Source organism: Acanthochromis polyacanthus, chromosome 21, assembly GCF_021347895.1.
Source record: "Acanthochromis polyacanthus isolate Apoly-LR-REF ecotype Palm Island chromosome 21, KAUST_Apoly_ChrSc, whole genome shotgun sequence".
In the NCBI taxonomy this organism is placed as follows: Eukaryota; Metazoa; Chordata; class Actinopteri; family Pomacentridae; genus Acanthochromis; species Acanthochromis polyacanthus.
In genome coordinates, this window is record NC_067133.1 from 12,667,623 (window position 1) to 12,684,350 (window position 16,728).

Below are 16,728 nucleotides of genomic sequence, written 5' to 3' on the forward strand. Positions count from 1 at the left end.
AACACACACACATACACATACACACACATTAAACAGATATGCAGATAAACATAAAGACACAATCATGTGGACCTTCTGTCAGCATTTGCTCCCTGCCCCACCTCCCTCTCTCCCTCCCTCTCTCTCTCATTGCACATGCTTCCACAGACATACTGTACACACAGAATCACAGTGGTATAGCCTGACATGCAGGGAGAGAAACAAAAAGGCAGAGATGTGAGAGGAGAGAGGACAAGAGCTGTGATCATCCTCAAATGCAGGAGGGAGGCAAGAGGATGCGAGAAAGAGAGGGACATAGAGAGAGCAAACGTAGAGAGGGAAGAAGGGAGGGAGGGCAAGGCGACGGAGGACAACTTCGACATACGTGGAAGAAGGCTCTGACTAAGAGATGATGTGAGTGCCTATTCGAGAGAATCTCCTCTCTCTCCTCCTCCTCCTCTTCCTCCTTCCGCCACTCATCTGCCAGCTGTTTCTCTGTCCTCTCTCCTCTTCCTGTCTGCATTGATACCCCCCACCCTCCCCTCTCTCGTTTGCTCTACCCTCTCATTCATGCTTTGTTTACAGCAAATGTGAGAACAGTGTGTGTGTGTGCATGTGTGCATGTTAGAGGCTTGGAAGAAGACAATAAGGGAAAAAAAGGGGGGGGGGGGGGGGTTGAGGCTAGTTGAGTATGATTTAAAGGCACATGGGGTCAATAACAGCAGGAGGACAGCAACAGAGGCTCCAGAAAGATCTGCACAAAGTTATTCTTAAACACTGCATTTTTTTTCCTGTGTAACATTACATAATGATAATTTGGCTTATCTTTTAACATTATGTCATACGATGATGATACCTCTTCAGTCACTTGTGAGGCCTTCATCCCCCCACCCCCCACCCCCCCTTAAATGAATTACTGTATACCAGACTTATCTGAGCCGCATCCATTTTTATGAATGGGAAATCATGACAGTGATAAATAGGCACAGTGAATACTATACATATAAACTATAGGAAGTGGAGGAGTGCAGAGAATGTGGATGAAGGCGAGGAAGATAGAGCGTGCATGTGGCTCTGTGTGTGAGCTGGTTGCATGAACGCTGATGTGTTTGGACTGTATGTGTGTGTTTGTGCATGAAGCCCCCCATGAACAAACCCAATCACCTCTTTCTCTCTAAATTACCTCATCTCTCTCCCCTTTTTTAAGCCACCTTATTCCCCTTCCTCTCCCCCTCCTCCTCTCCTCTCTCTCCTCTCTCTCTCTCTCTCTCTCTCTGTGTCGCAGTCACAGCGAACCATCTCCATCCCTCACTCTCTCTCTCTCTCTCTCTCTCTCTCTCTCTCTCTCCCAGTCCTCCTCTCTCTCTGTCTTAAGTATGAAGGGGCTGGGAGAGCTCGGCCCTCTCCCTCTCCCTTTCCCTTCTTCCATCTCTCTCTCCTCCTCTTCCTCCTCCTCTCCTCCTCCTCCTCTCTCGCGGCTCGCGCTCGCTGCTGTCTCGCTGGAAGACGAGAAGGAGAAGGAGCAGGAGAAGGAGGAGGAGGAGAGGGAGGGGAGGAAATGGCGATGGGGGCATGCGGCGAGGAGGATCTCTCCCTCTCCCTCTCCCTCTCTTCTTCCTGGCCGTCGCTCGGCCCTGTGAATAGGAGCGTCTGGTTCATTTACAGGTACCTGCCATGGCTTTTTATACCCCCCTACCCTCCCCTCTCCCTCTCTTTCCCTCTCTTCCTCTAGTTGGTGGTGGTGAGGGGGGGAGGGCAGGTTGGGGGAGGCGGAGGGAGGGATGCATGTGGACATCATGGATGGCAGGGCAGGATCGATGAGATGGATTGACAGATGTTGCAAAGCATGCTTGCAGACAGATGTGCTTGATTCAGAGAGTGTGTGATGCATGTGCGTGGAGACGGAGGAGAGCTGCTGCTGCACAGCCCGGTGTATGAGCAGCGCAGTCGTTCTGTGTTTCGCTGTATGAACATGTGTGTGTGTCGTTTTCTTTCTCTCTCTGCTTTGAATCGCTCTCTGAACAAATGTCCTCTAGCAATGCTGCACTGGCAGAAGTGATGCTCGCTGCTTTTACTGATGTGCAGGACGATTGCGTGTTTGTTTGTGTGCATGCATGCCAATGTCTGCGTGCGTGCGTGTGTGTGTGTGTGTGCTCTGTATGTGTGTATGTATGCATTTGCTGTTGTCCATCATGAAAAACAAAGGTGTGAAAGACAAATTTCTCCCCCTGTTTTGGCTACTTCATGCATGTGTTCTTGTGTCCTGTGTGATGCGTGACGTGTTTCTGTGTGTTTACCAGTGTTTGTGTGTGTTTCGGTGTGTGTGCGTGTGTGTGAGAGAGAGAGAGAGAGAGAGAGAGAGAGAGGGAGACTGCCGACAGAAAGGAAACAGCGCATGGTGAGGGAGTTTTAACGATGCAGCATGCATGACAAGTTCCAGCTTCTTTCTGACACCTCTATGGGAGCCTGCTTGGCCAAACCTGTTTAATGCTTTGGCTTCTCACCTATGCAGTATGTGGCACGCTCTAAACTGTGCTGCACTGTCCAGCTCAGTCGCTTTCTGATGACAACTCTGTATCCCAGGACAGTGGCTGGGTCCTCTGAAGGATGCTGCAGTCCACAATGTGTTCTTCTTCTTCTCTAAATGAGATGTTGTGCACAGGTATCAGCTTGAGGTGAAAACAATCTCCACCCCAAAAAGTGTAAATATAAACTGGGATGTGTACAAGTTTGAGAAGCACTTTATAGAAACACACGCTAAAGTTCTATTCTTCTGCACAACCAGACCGCTAACAACGAGTGTTTGTAGCCGGCTTCCTTGATTCACACCCTGCACGACCCTGCAGAAAGTATATTTACTCCTGACCAATAGCTGTCTGAATGAGCGACCACATTATGCAGCATTCCCTGACTTTACATGTTGCCTGAACAGTTTGTTAAACCACTCAGCAGCTCATGTTGGACTGAGAGATACTGACGCTTCCAAGGATGCACAGCTGGTGAGCAAAAGTAGGCTGCATTTCTTCTCTGGGAGCTTTTGAAATGGGACAGGCCTTGTTAGCCCTTTGTGGTGTATTTGGTCTCGAAATTTGAACGTCAGAGGATCCAGCCACTGAAATGGGATCGAGCTAATGCCACTTAAAGTTGATGACATCCTTGTAGACAGCAGAGCCTGAGTTAGAGTTAGAGACAGAGTTATATGAGATGCAACTCCTCACACGAGCACATCCTGATACCCTGAGTGAGTATAGCATGAACACATCATGCATATGATCAGACACATATTCCAACTCTTCATAAAAAGCACGTTTTAAAGCAGCTGCCAAGCTTTTTCTTCACATCCTGGAAAACTCGGCCTCGTAAGTGCCACTTTGTTGACTGTTCAGATGGGGCTAAATGTATTTACACAGTGGTCCTCAAAGTTTTGATCAAGCAAACTCTGCATTTTCTTCTGTTTTCCTATCACTTTTCATAATGTTACAGGATGCTGATGGATTGGTAGAGCTGGACCGGGCAGTTGTAAGGGACCATTTGTTTTAAATAACAAAAAAGTCAAGACCATTACTTCAGAGCTTATTAGTTACCACAGTGATGGATGTGATCGTTTTTCAAGGGTAATTTTTGAGACTTTTTTTCACCAAGTCTCTCAAGTAAAAGTTGAAACTTCCTCTGTGGTAATCTTAAGTTTTGTTTTCGCTGTGGAGGAACTTTTTGTCAGACTAAACCTTGCCAGTAGGAAACCGTGCAAATATATGTATGTTGGTAATGGTTACGTTTCCTCAAGTGATGTTGGTTGTCTTCACACAAGCTGAATTTTCATTGTAGTTCAGCTTAAAAAAAAAAGAATGGATTACAGTGACTTGTTGCTTGTGTTGCCTGCAGGGACAGAGCATGAAACGCCTAACGGGTAAATTTGATGTGTGTCTGCATTTACAAGTGTTTCATTGAACCATTCTGCCAGTTTACTTTATAGCTGAAATAGTTGGTGTTTAAGTGTCTGAATGCTGGTTTTTGCCACTATTCACTTGTGTTAATGTACTAATGTGTGCAGTGCACTGTGTATTCATTTGGTCCTTCAGAGGTCTGGGATGGGGAGCAGCAATGGCCAAAATAAGATGAGAATAACAAAGAGACAGAGATTTGGCAGAGACAGAGAGACTCTCACAGCCTGTGGAGAGCATCACACGCTCAATAGACTGAATGAAAAAGGAAGAAATGTGATTAGAAGGAAAGTTAGTGTATGATTAGAAGTTAGGAGAACAAGGGCAGGAAGCCAATTTAGAGAGCAGTATGGAGTGGCCATCAGGATGGAAAAATGTAAAAAAGAAGAAAAGCCAGTGAAGAGAGAAAGAGAGAGGGATGAACAGATGGAGTGGGCTGGGACTATTTTGGTGCACGATGGGATTATCAGCATGCGGTTACAGTATGTTACAGCTGACACGGTATATATACCTCTCTGACTCAATGACTGACTGAATGGCTGTTTGTACGGCCTTTTCATTCATAACAAGACCAGAGTCCCTGATAGCTTAGAGATGGTTCCTTATACCCAACTCCTCCAAAGTGGTAAAACCACAGAGTCACAAATGACTCACACGTCTGACCTCTAATGTTACAAAGTCAACAAAAGCCTCTTGTTGTGAATGCATTTATGTTGATTTTTTTTTTTAAAACACCTGAAGGACTTCATGGAATATTATGCATTTTGATTGTCTTGCATCATTCCTTACAGCGACTGAGGAATGTCTGCATAAGTAAAAATACTGGTACAACAATTTAAAATACTCCTTGACAAGGAAAGTTTCAGTACTCAAGCTCCAAAAAGCATCAGCAGCAAAATGTAATTAAAAGTACTCAACCTACAGAAAAATATCCCTGGTGACTGCTTATTAGGCTTTGAATACTAAAGCATTAATGCACAGGTTTTACTGTTCCTTCTGGTTGGGGTGGACATAATAATTTTTCTCAGTGGTTTTCAAACTTGACCTTGTGCCTCACTAAGACATGTCTGACAGGTTGTGAGATAGTTAACGGGTCAGCAAAGTAGAAAATGTAAATTCTGCTGCAGAAATTTGTGATTGTTTTTTAATTTTATGTGACCTTTGTTGTTCTGTGAATTATTGTTGGATATCATTACCTTTTTGATCTTTCAACATTTATTCAAATGATATCATTTTAGATGTTAACAGAGGGGATACTTCTTTGATAAACTTTTTTTTTATAAAAAAAAAACAGCCAGCCAAATGATTTCATAAGGGAACATAAGCACAAATGGTTGGAGCCGTTAATTAAACTGTCATCAATGCTTGTTTCTCTAGCCTGAGCAAATCTTAAGATGAAAAGTATGTTTTAAGTAGTTTAATATTGTATCTATATGTCCCCCTGAAATGGTGCTCACTAGAAGTAAAAAGTAATCTAAAATGGAAGTGCTAGGCAAAACACCTCATTTTAGTCCAATACCTGAGTAAATCTGAACTACTGCATTCCACCACAAGTTGCATATTTCCCATCTGTTTGTGCCACAGTGCAGAACAGAATGTGTACCATGCTATATGAGCTCCACCTGTGAGCATGCAGTGCCTGTTCTCTGCTGTCAGTGACTAATAGTTTACCATTACATAGCTTGGCTCTGCTGTAGACCTACCCAAGTTTCCCTGCGTCCAGTTCTAGCTGTTGCTGAGGCAACAAGCAGCGCCATCGTACTGTATATAGCATCTCTTGCTGAGGTTCTGGTAGAAACCAGCTCTGGGCTCTCTGTCAAAAACATACAGGAAATTGAAGGACAGCAAAACACTGTTTTAAGTCACCACTCTGCTGTAGCAATTGTGGGATACAATGTAATTTAATGGTGTTAGTGTTTACCTAATGAGATATTTTGACCAGTTGCAGTAGTGTTGAACTGAAGCTGCAATATTGTTTTGATATCCAGCTTTAAATTCTATATTTAACCACGCTGATGTAATGTTTTCAAGATAGACATATTTCAGGACATTTAAAATGCCAAAGCAGGCATTTCATAGACATATTATAACATATTTTAACTTTACCCTCAACTGTTACTGTCTGTCTTCACAACAGATATTGACCAAAAACTTTTGTTGTCTTGAAGATGGATCACAGTTACTTTTAAGTATGTCCTGGTCTAGATTAGGCTTTTGTACAAAACAAATTTGATACAACACATTATTTAAAACCCTTTTTAACAATGCATATATAACAAATACCAAAACGCACATCTCAGCCATTAAACATGAGAAAACCAGAAAATAGGAGGCTATGATTCACAATGCTACACTATAGTTGTTAGTATACACATGCAGATCTGTATGTAAATTCCAGTATATATGTATATATTAACAATAAAGATACTAATAGCTTCATTTTATAGCAACCTTAAGAACAAGGTTTACAAGGTGCTTTGACAGTCAAAACATGCAACACAGACAATCAAGCAAGACATAAGGAGACGAGGCATGAGCAGTCAATTAAAATAAATAGTAAAAATGTTTTTAAAAAGTTAAATGAATAATTAGCTAGATTAGCATGCATATCAAACAAGAGAACTAGGCAAAAATTAAAGAATAAGATTGAAGGTTGAAAGTCTAAAAATTAAAGAATTAAAAACGTACAGATTACATCACAGCAAAGAACTAGGCAGCTAAAATTAAAACAACACAAGAGAGAACATGTAAAATAAACAGAACATAATACAGAATAAAACACTAAAACTAATTAAAGCTAAAAGTAAACTTCACATAAAAGCAAGTCTATAACAGTGGGCTTTAAGAAGTGACTTAAAAGAAGTTACTGACTCTGCAAGCCTTATCTCTTTAGGCAGGTCGTTCCAAAGTCGAAGGGTCCTAATGGAGAAAGCTCCATCACCCTTAGATTTAAGCCTCGACTTTGGAACAACCAGAAGGGGTCCACCTGAGGATCTAAGGCTGTGGGCAGGCTCATGAAGGGTCAGCAGCGCAAATGTAGCTTGGGGTGAGACCCTAGCAAGCTTTAGAAGCGATCAGCAAAATCTTAAAATCAATTCCAAAATGAACCGGGAGCCTGTGAAGCCAAGATAGGTGTGATGTGATGTTGTCTGTTAAAACTGGTAAGAAGCCTAGCTGCTGTGTTTTGGACAAGTTTGAGGCGACAGAAGAGCTTCACAGGAATGCCAGAAAGGAGGGAGTTACAATAATCACGACAGGAAAAGATGAGTGTATGTACAAGTTTTTCCAGGTCTGGGTGTGAGAGCATCGCTTATTCTTGGAGACTGTTCTGATTCGGAGGAAGCAAGACTGGATAACTTTTTTGATATGGGTCTGGGTTAAATAAAACGCTTAGGTTTCTGGCAACAAGCTTTATATTGGTGGATAATGGGCCGAAGTTGTTGGCGGTGTGTAGGTTAGGAGAGTTAAAAACTAATACTTCAGATTTTGGTTTGTTTAGTTCAAGAATATTTTGAGCCATCCAGTGGTTAATGTCATTGACACAGTCAAAAACAGCAGCTAGGCCTCCTGGATCAGCAAGTCTCAGCGGAAGGTATATCTGTGTGTCATCTGCTTAAAAATTAATGGATACATTGTGGTGTTGGATTACAAGACCACGAGGGAGTAAATAAATAGAAAATTGTACCTAAGATTGAACCTTGCGGTACACCACAGGTAAGGAGGAATGATTACCTATGGCAACTGAGTAGATTCTGTCTAAAACATAGGAGTAAACAAAGTGAATTGCAGTATCTCTGATGCCAACACAAGTTCTAAGACATTTGATTAAAATTGTATGCTGTACAGTGTCAAAACCTTCACTCAGATCTAAAAGAATTAAAACTGCACTCTCTCCTCTGTCAGCAGTGAGGAGGAGGTCATTTGCTACCTTGAGGAGGGCAGTTTCTTGACTATGTAGATCTCTAACACCAGATTGGAACTTCTCAAAGATGTTAGGTTGGCACATAAAAGCTAAAAGCTGAGTTGAAACCACTTTTTCTAAAACTTTAGATAAAAATGAAAGTTTGAAAATCGGCATTTCTGCCTGCCCTGTATTGGTGGTGATGTCATCAAAGGGGGACACAGGAGGAGATATGATTGGAGATGAGAAAATCAGCACGGGCAAGAAAACTGTTGTAATTTACATATTTTAAAGCTGGCGACAAAGATGTACAGTCTTGACTTACTTTAAACAATCTCTCTTTGTATTTTTGTTTCTCCTCTCTGCTAGTGACTATATAATCAAGGAGAAGACGGTGCTTCTTCAGAAAAAAGACAGCGAGGGTTTCGGCTTTGTGCTAAGAGGGGCCAAAGGTAAGAAATATGAAGAAAACACAAACCTTTTGCTCTTCGGTCAAAGACAGCTCAGGTGTGGTAGTTTTTTAATTGCATGGAATACAGTATGTGGTATCACATGCTATGCTAATGCAATTCATATTTTCATGTTGTATCCAGCTCAGACTCCAATAGAAGAGTTTACGCCGACCCCGGCCTTCCCTGCCCTGCAGTACCTGGAGTCCGTCGACGAGGGAGGAGTGGCTTGGAGAGCCGGTCTCAGGATGGGAGATTTCCTCATAGAGGTACTGACCTGATTTATCTGAGCAGTATGGGGTTTAAAATCACTGACAGATTTCCTATTGGTGTTTCTGAGAGTTTACAGATACAGTTTGTGCAAGTGTGCATCAGTTTTTCAAGTGTGGATTTTTAATTTTTTTTCAAATTAGACAATTTGTTTAAAAGTTTTATATCTTAATCCCTATCAAAATCTTCTGTTTAAAATGTTCTATTTTACTAAACCTGAGAAGATGTGAAGCCACACACTGAGCTTGCTCCATGACCCCCACTGTTCACCAAATTTCGCAGAAACTTCTTTTGGCAATTTTTGTAGATACTTAATAAACAAGCATGACTGAAAACAGACAGTAATCTGTTTAGCAGAAGATTTTCACCTGGTGATAAAATTATAATGCCTTCAAAAAAGGTTTCAGCTTCATTACTATCCTTAAGGAAATGAGGCCTGCAGTCAGGATTTGAACACACAAGCTACAGGCATAAATCAAAAGACAAATAATAAAATTGAGTATACCTTGTAAATAACTGCAGCAGGCCAAGCCAAAGATAAATACTTCTGCCTAACTGTAAATACTTTTTTAAGGTAAATATGTCAAGGACCTACAGGACTGTTGCCGTGTAGAAATTTTAACTGAGGTCCAGAAGCATAAGTAGAGTGGGTTTTATTTTATAGCTGTGCATTTCTACTCTTTAACTTTTGCACCAAATAAATTTTACTTTCAGATATATAGTTTTGTGCAGGAAGGATTTTTAATGCATGTGAATCACAGTGTACCTTACAAACATCAAAGCAACTTTTACAACAAAATGTTTTTTTTAAATAGGAAAAAAACGTATTTTAACCCTTGTTTTAAAGGATCTAAATCATAATCTGACTGCCTATGATTATCAATCGACCTTCAGTCGTCAGTGTTTTCCTCACACATACGCTACCAGTCAAAAGTTTTTGAAAGCCCAAATTTTTCCATTTATTTAATCGAAATTCAAGTAGTTCAAGTGAAATGAATAGCTTGAAATGGTACAGAGGTACGTGGTGAACTGCCAGAGGTTCAAAAGAATGTACGGTTACAAAAAACTTGAAAAATAATTTCAGAATTACACAAAAAGGCCTTTTTCAGGGAAGTCTGCTTCAGAGCAAACAATGTATTCTAATAGGCTATTACATGCCAAAACTGCTGGCTAACAAAACATCTTTTCTTTCTTACAACAACTCACCTTTAAGGCATATTGAACTGTTCCAGTAAAACCTCTAGACTAGTAGTCCCTTCATGTTATTGCCATGAGTGAGTTCATAAAAGATGGTGGCCTGAGGTGACTTACCTTAGCCAGCCAATCCTAGCTGACAAACCTTGATTGGACTACTGTAATTTTGTTGATATAGCAGTAGTAGTAATTTTGTTGGAGCATATGACACAGGTTATGGTAATTGTCAAAGCTATTAAACTGAGAGGCTTGCCAGTGCTGTTAGATGAAATCACACAGACAAGAAGCAGAGTACCAGAAGACACTAAAAGGTTCTCACAGCTGGTTGGCTCTTGTTGTTATTTCTCTGATTATGTGACAGAAACACAACTGCTTATCACTCTGGAATAAGGTCTAATTGGCTTCTAATGTACTGTTTTGGTGGGAGTGCTGTTTTAAATTTACAATTTTTTTTTTATAAAATAAAAACCACCACAGTGTCACAATCCCTTTGTCATTGCGTCATAGTTGCAGGCTTAAATGAGTCTAATTTGATGGATTAATAATTCCACACAAAGAATTAAATCAGTCTTTAACTGTTTTTTCCATTTACCACAACGCAAAATGTCAGCCTAACAGGTAAATACATTACAGAGGTACCAAAGGACCTGATAGCTGACTATGTGTCTGTCCAAAAAATGTTAGCCACAATTAATCACTGTTAATTAATCACACCTAATGTAGCCAGTTTTATTGATAACAGTGGAAGAATAGTTATGCAGCAGCCGCTCCGCAATGGCCCTCATATGTTGCATGTTCAGCGCAGCCACGGCAGATGATCATTGAAAAAATATTGCAAAAACAGCTGTAAACTCTACTAATAAACCACTCCTGTGTCCCTGTCCCAGGTCAACGGTCAGAATGTGGTGAAGGTTGGCCATCGGCAGGTCGTCAACATGATCCGGCAAGGTGGCAACAGCCTCATGGTCAAGGTTGTCATGGTAACCCGTAACCCTGACATGGAGGAGGGTTCCAGGAAGAAAAGTAAGAGTGTGTCTTCTGCTCCCCAGGGAGCTGCTGTTGATGACTGCTGGTTGTAACTGAAGCTTGTTTTTGAAGAGGTTGACTGACCTGTTTCTCTTCAGTCCCCCAGCAGAGTAAGAGGCTGAGCACTCCGGCCATCGCCCTGCGATCCAAGTCCATGACTTCAGAGCTGGAGGAGATGGGTAAGAAAGAAGCTTTGGTAAACTTTTATGAGGATAAAACAAGAATGAAGAATCAGACTGCTAGGGAGATGTAGACAAAGATTAGGGCTGCTTTACTTGGTAGAAATAGATTGAGGGAATGATAGAAACAGTGTGAAACTCGTGTTGGAGGTTTTTAAAGATGCTGAAAGTGTGAAGGGGAGTTGAGCTAGGGCTAAATTTAGACAGCAAGAAAGTAGAGGGGAGATATTGTAGTTATTCAGTGACAGAAACAAGAGGAAAGAAGATTGACTGTCGCCGAGGATGACGGTCTCAATGCATTTCACTGTTCTTTCAGAGGTTCCACACTGTCACTTCCAGCACCCCCACTACAGGTAACCCCACCCAGAAAAAGTGTCGCCATCCACCCTGTGATCCCTCTCTCTCACTGCCGCTTCTGTTACCTCTTACCCCCCTGCACTCCCTTCTGCTCCCTGACCCGCCCACAGCTTTAACCCCGGCGCCCACAGAGCAATGTAGCAGCCCCTCTGCTCAACACACACACACACACACACACGCACACGCACACGCACACACGCACACGCGCACACACACACACACACACACACACACACACACACACACACACACACACACACACACGCATACACACACACTGACACTCTGCAAGTATTTGTTGCCAAGGTAACACTGCAGGGGAATGGGCGTCACCTGCGAAGAGTTTCCGGGTGTCACAAACATCATAGCAAAGTATCTGGTCGCAATGTGTCAGTGAGCAATTTGTAAAATATGTCCCTCTTCTGCTGTTGTCGTCCTTTGTTGAAAATGTCTTTGATTCATTTGGAAGAAATCACACCAAGGATAAAATTACTGAGATGAGTAATTTTTAAGGGAAAAAAAAAAAACAACACACACACAACTTTGTTCCAGGTCTGTTTCTATGGTAACAGCATTATGTGTGGCTATGCGTATGCCATCTCTATTTGAGGCAAAATAGTGGGAGGAGAGTGCATGGTGAGGGTCAACGCCCCCATTTGCATATCAGAACGTTGGCCAGTGTTTTATTGGTGATTGGATGATATCTTCTAAACATTTATGGTTTTTGCCACCGCCGCTCCTGCTTGCTGTCTGGTTCTGAGCATGCCCAGTAAGCGGCCGATGATATATGAAAGCTGATGACGTGTAGCTGCTGGAGAAGAATCAGCAGGTCTTCGTCAGCTGTTCCCAGATCTGGTTACTCTCTCTTGCAAACAGTGATGGACACTTGCCCAACCCTGTAAACAACAGCAATTACAACGAGTCATGTCCTGCTGCCGCAAGTCAGGACCTGAATAAAGTTTATTCTGAGAGTAGAGATCAGCCCGTTGCTTCATTCCTCCCCCATCTCCTCCCCTCACCTGCCTTCTCTCTGTGGTGTGACCTCACCTGACCAGCACAAAGCATGAGCACCCACTCTGACACACAGGTATTGGTTTCCTGACTCCCCAAAGCACCTTCCTACTGCCCCAGTGCTCACTATATATTCACTATATACTCCATTATCAGTATCACTGTACCGTATGTGTGCAGTGATACTGTTTGTATTAACTCGTGTTGACCGTATGGGTATGGGTAGCACAGCCGATGGCAGATGCTGTTGTTTGTTTTGCATTTGATAAAATACAACAATATATTAATGATAACGAATGAGACTAAACGACTAACCTTGAAATGACATTTATTCAACACCCTTACCGTCTCAAATGACTGTTTGCTTAAGTAGATCTGCACTCTTACTGCACTGCACTTATTTTCATTTGAAAAATGTATCAACTAAATGCATCAATGTCTACATTCAAAAAACTGAATTTAGTAAATGAACAAAACTTAAAAATGGAAAGTGCCTTTTAAGTGCACTTACAAACAGCATAGTCAGTAAGTAACAAGAAGTTGCTGCATAAAAATGTCAACCTAAATTTGAGGTATTTAGAAGCTGTGACCACTGGTGATCTTTGACTTGTTGAAAATGTCAGATTTGTTGTATATCATTGCAATAAAAAAAATCAAATAGGGATTAGTATTAATAGTTTGGTGATGGTTTGTAAAAACAAAAAGTATTTTTATCAGATTTTCTTGTAAGTCTTCACCACAAAGCAGCCAAACACCTTTTAACTGAGATTCTCGTTGCTTGTGCCTCCTTCTAAATCAAAGTAAGAGGAGCAATGTGTGATGAAGCCATGTCCGCCGCGCCATATGCTTATTCTAATGCATTCAAATTCATTTAGCTGTGACGCCTGCTAAACTTTCTCACCTCTGTGATTGGTGCAGTGTCCCAGTTCACCTAGAAGTCATGCTGCAAGATAACAAGGACATTAAAATGGAAATGATCCTGCAGTGCACTTAAGTTGACAAATTGTTGTTTTGCTGACAGCAATTTTACGCAAGTGTTGTTTAAATATGTTTGAACATGTGTTTCCACAAAATTATGGCTTATTTTCGAGAGGATTTGTGCAGCGTAGATACAAGTAAGAGATGGAATAAACATTCAAAAACCATTCATAGTTGGTTTAACCGTTTTACATTAAAATTTAATTCCTCTTTAATTAAGCTCAATAATTATTAGCAATATAATGGCTTGAGTATGACAGATAAGAATATCCCTATTCATTTCACACACAAAGTCACTCACACCAGGGGATGCAAAGGGTCACCTTTAATTCCTCCTCTTTACTTCTGTTCACCAATTTAACCACTAATTCTCTCTTTTCTCTGTCTCCTCTGTCCTCACTTCACCGATGACGGGATCTTAACCATTTAACAGTGGAAAGAGGTGGGAGTCAGCTTCAGACTAATTCCACATTTGTGTGTGTTACTTCCAGAAGGATACTGTATGTGTGCAGCATATTTACTGTACCATAAGTGTGCATGCTTCAGCTGTCTTAAAGTGTGGGTGTGATGTACGCTCTTTTACATCGAAGATCGAAAAGCCTGACGAGGTGACTCAGTTTGTCAGGCTCCGGGGAATATGATTAGTATTCACTGTAACAACACTATCGCACTTCCACTCCTGCCAAAACTTAAGTCTCCTTTTGTCCTCCTTCCAGCTGCTACCCCTTGGAAAAAAAAATCAGGTATGCTCTGGTGCACTCCTGCTTAAGGCATTGTATTTATGTCTGTCCAAAATGACTTGGCACTCGCCACTCGGTGTCTTACTGGACTTATGCCGTGTTTCTCCTCTTTTAGAATTCGAATCCTCCCAAGTTACAGAGAAGAAGAGGACAGTCTATCAGATGGCTCTCAGTAAGGAAGCTCATGTTTGTCAGTGGATGTTTCCTGAATCTCTCCCTCTCTTTCTCATCCACCTTCATCAAGTGTGTCCCTTTCCACACTGTTTCCTTCGTTCTGTTGCCGTCCATTTTTCTGTTTCATTGTCGTATGTCCCTTTCTCTCTCTTTCTGTTTTTCCCTGTCTGTCTCTTTCTCCCCTTTTTTCCTCTCAGATAAACTAGATGAAATTCTTGCAGCTGCTCAGCAGACAATCAGCACCAACGAGGCACCGGCGGCACGGGGACAGGGGCCAAAACGAGACAGGGGAAGAAGTTTCTATGGCAATGAGGTGTGTATCATGACACAAGCCACAGTTGCTTTACATGCAGCCCAAGCATGAATTTTTATTTTACAGAGTGACAGTCATAACACACCCTACTCTGCCTCTGATTGGCTTAGCGTGACATTTTTATTGAAACCTTAATCAATCTTAAGATTCTTAATATTCCAAATCAATCTCTGTCCTCACATCCTCATTCACTGACTGATCAGTTAGCACTTTTTTCCAATAATATTAATTAAGGTTTCCCTTGGTCACCCCAGAAAAACAAAATACATGTTCTGATCCTCAAGTGTACATAAGAGATGGATGTAGCCGGCTGGTCTGCAAAGTGAAGCAGTAGTTTCTGAACCTTAAACCTGCATTTTTTTTCCTTTTGACACCTCTGGCTAAAAAAGAATATAGATTGTATAGAATTTTAAGGGAAAATCACTTGGGACTTGATTTATTACTTCAATAGACAGCTTCCTCATCAGTTTATAGTCTCAATTGTTAGTTTTGAGTCTCTTTATTCGTCATGGTGTTTGTTTATTAAATTAAGGTCTCATTTAGAATAAAATAATGATAAAGCAGGGTATGTTTCAAGGTGGATCTGCATTTTGATTAACAAGTAACTGGCAAAAGTGCTCAAACAGATTTGCCCCACATGCATCACGTCTTGCAAAGAAAAATATTTCGTATATAAATTTAAGGAATATCAAAGCAAAACTTGATCCCACTGGTAGATTCAACAGGAAAATCTGAAAGCTTAGTCGAGATAATGCTGCATATGTACGGTATATATATATACTTGTATCAATTGACTTTTTTCCATATCATGTGGCCTCTTAAGTACAATACATTTGTGCGTGTGTGTGTGTGTGTGTGTAGTTCAGAGATTTGTAACATGTTAATGTCTAAGGCAGCATCTAATGTTTTATTTAAAGACATAAAAATGTTGCTACACGAACAACTACTGTACTAATAAATATTTACATTTCTGTATTATCAGATAAAACAATAAATTGCTTTCAGGCTTTTTTCTTGACTTGTTCAAACCTACTTGCAGCTGTATTGAGATTAACACTGAATCAAAACTGCTGCTCTTCACAGATTATAGTCTGTTCCATTATTTTAGGTTCTCAGTCTTCACATATATTGTATGTTCGGTTTCAAGGCTCTCATTACAGCATGTTTTACTCTCATTCACATGCTCTTGACTTTTATAATTTCAGCCAAACTATGGGGATCAGTCTGGGATGGGGATGATGTCGTCAGGGCTGGGCCTGGGCTATGAGCGTGGACAGTACACCTCAGGTCACGCCCCACAGCACGGTATGCTGCGGCAGAAATCCATCGGTGAGGTTGTCTGTTTTTTCCGTCTGCCCCTCTGTCTGCCTGTCTGTCTGTCCTCTGGGCCAGTAGAGGTCTATGCTGTGCTGACCTGTTTGTCTGTAGCCAACAATGTCTTGTCTGTGGCCAACACATGTGCACTCTATCTGTAGCTGATTGTATTCTGTACACTTTCTGGTTAAAGTCACTGTACACCTGCACTGTAAAAATAAGATTTTTGTTTGTCCTATATTTACACTACTACTATTCGTTAGATACCGTAGTTCCACTAATCTCCTTGTTATCTTATTCTAATGAGATGTTTTCTGGTTTGTTGCTTACTAAGGCTTTGCTAATTTCCCTCAGAAATACTTATGTATTCTCTAATGACCAACAAAAACAAATTATGTTGTGTAATGCTGCCTTGTTGCCACTTGCTTGCGGAATATGTAGTACTAACTGACTTGTATACTAACAAACATAAGTATCGAGGACAGACTTGCTGGCAGGTACTTGGGCAGGCAGATTTAGACAGACACTCTTACTTATTTCCCCAAAAACCTTTCTTTTTTCTTCATTCTTTAGCCTTGTTGAGTCTCATTTTACTCCATCTATGAATTTCTATTTCACCCTTCTCTGTTCTATGTCCATTGGTGAATGTTGTAGGGGTGCCTGAGGAGGAGAAGCAGTTCCTGCATCCTCCAGCCATGAAGTTTGCACGGAGTCTGTCGGTGCCCGGCCCAGACGACATCCCTCCTCCTCCCACCACAGCTCCACCAGATCCTCCATTCTCCTCTGCTCCGCCACTCGGTTGGAGAGCAAAGTCATCCCAGCAGCCCTCTGTCTCTGTGTCCCAGTCCACATCCACCTCTGCACACTACCAGCCCTACTCCCAGGCGGCAGTGCACTTCACC

The 16,728-nt window shown here is 41.5% G+C and overlaps 1 protein-coding gene across 3 annotated transcripts in view; it reads left to right on the forward strand.

Annotated features, from left to right (window-relative positions):
• shank1 (SH3 and multiple ankyrin repeat domains 1) overlaps positions 1-16,603 on the forward strand; it is a 73,759-nt gene extending 57,156 nt beyond the window's left edge. The window contains exons 16-25 of one of the 3 annotated variants that reach the window (XR_007938582.1): positions 8,191-8,273; positions 8,415-8,539; positions 10,622-10,757; positions 10,859-10,939; positions 11,256-11,292; positions 14,002-14,028; positions 14,141-14,197; positions 14,421-14,512; positions 15,718-15,817; positions 16,481-16,603. Coding sequence is in view for 2 of the 3 variants with exons in the window: in XM_051940899.1 (XP_051796859.1) it covers positions 8,191-8,273; positions 8,415-8,539; positions 10,622-10,757; positions 10,859-10,939; positions 11,256-11,292; positions 14,002-14,028; positions 14,141-14,197; positions 14,421-14,511 (637 nt within the window). In the remaining variant the exon portion in view is untranslated. Of the gene's footprint in view, positions 1-8,190; positions 8,274-8,414; positions 8,540-10,621; positions 10,758-10,858; positions 10,940-11,255; positions 11,293-14,001; positions 14,029-14,140; positions 14,198-14,396; positions 14,513-15,717; positions 15,842-16,480 lie in introns of those variants that run through there. The other 2 variants (XM_051940899.1, XM_051940900.1) reach the window with 2 other exon arrangements.
• Positions 16,604-16,728: the final 125 nt, after the last annotated feature.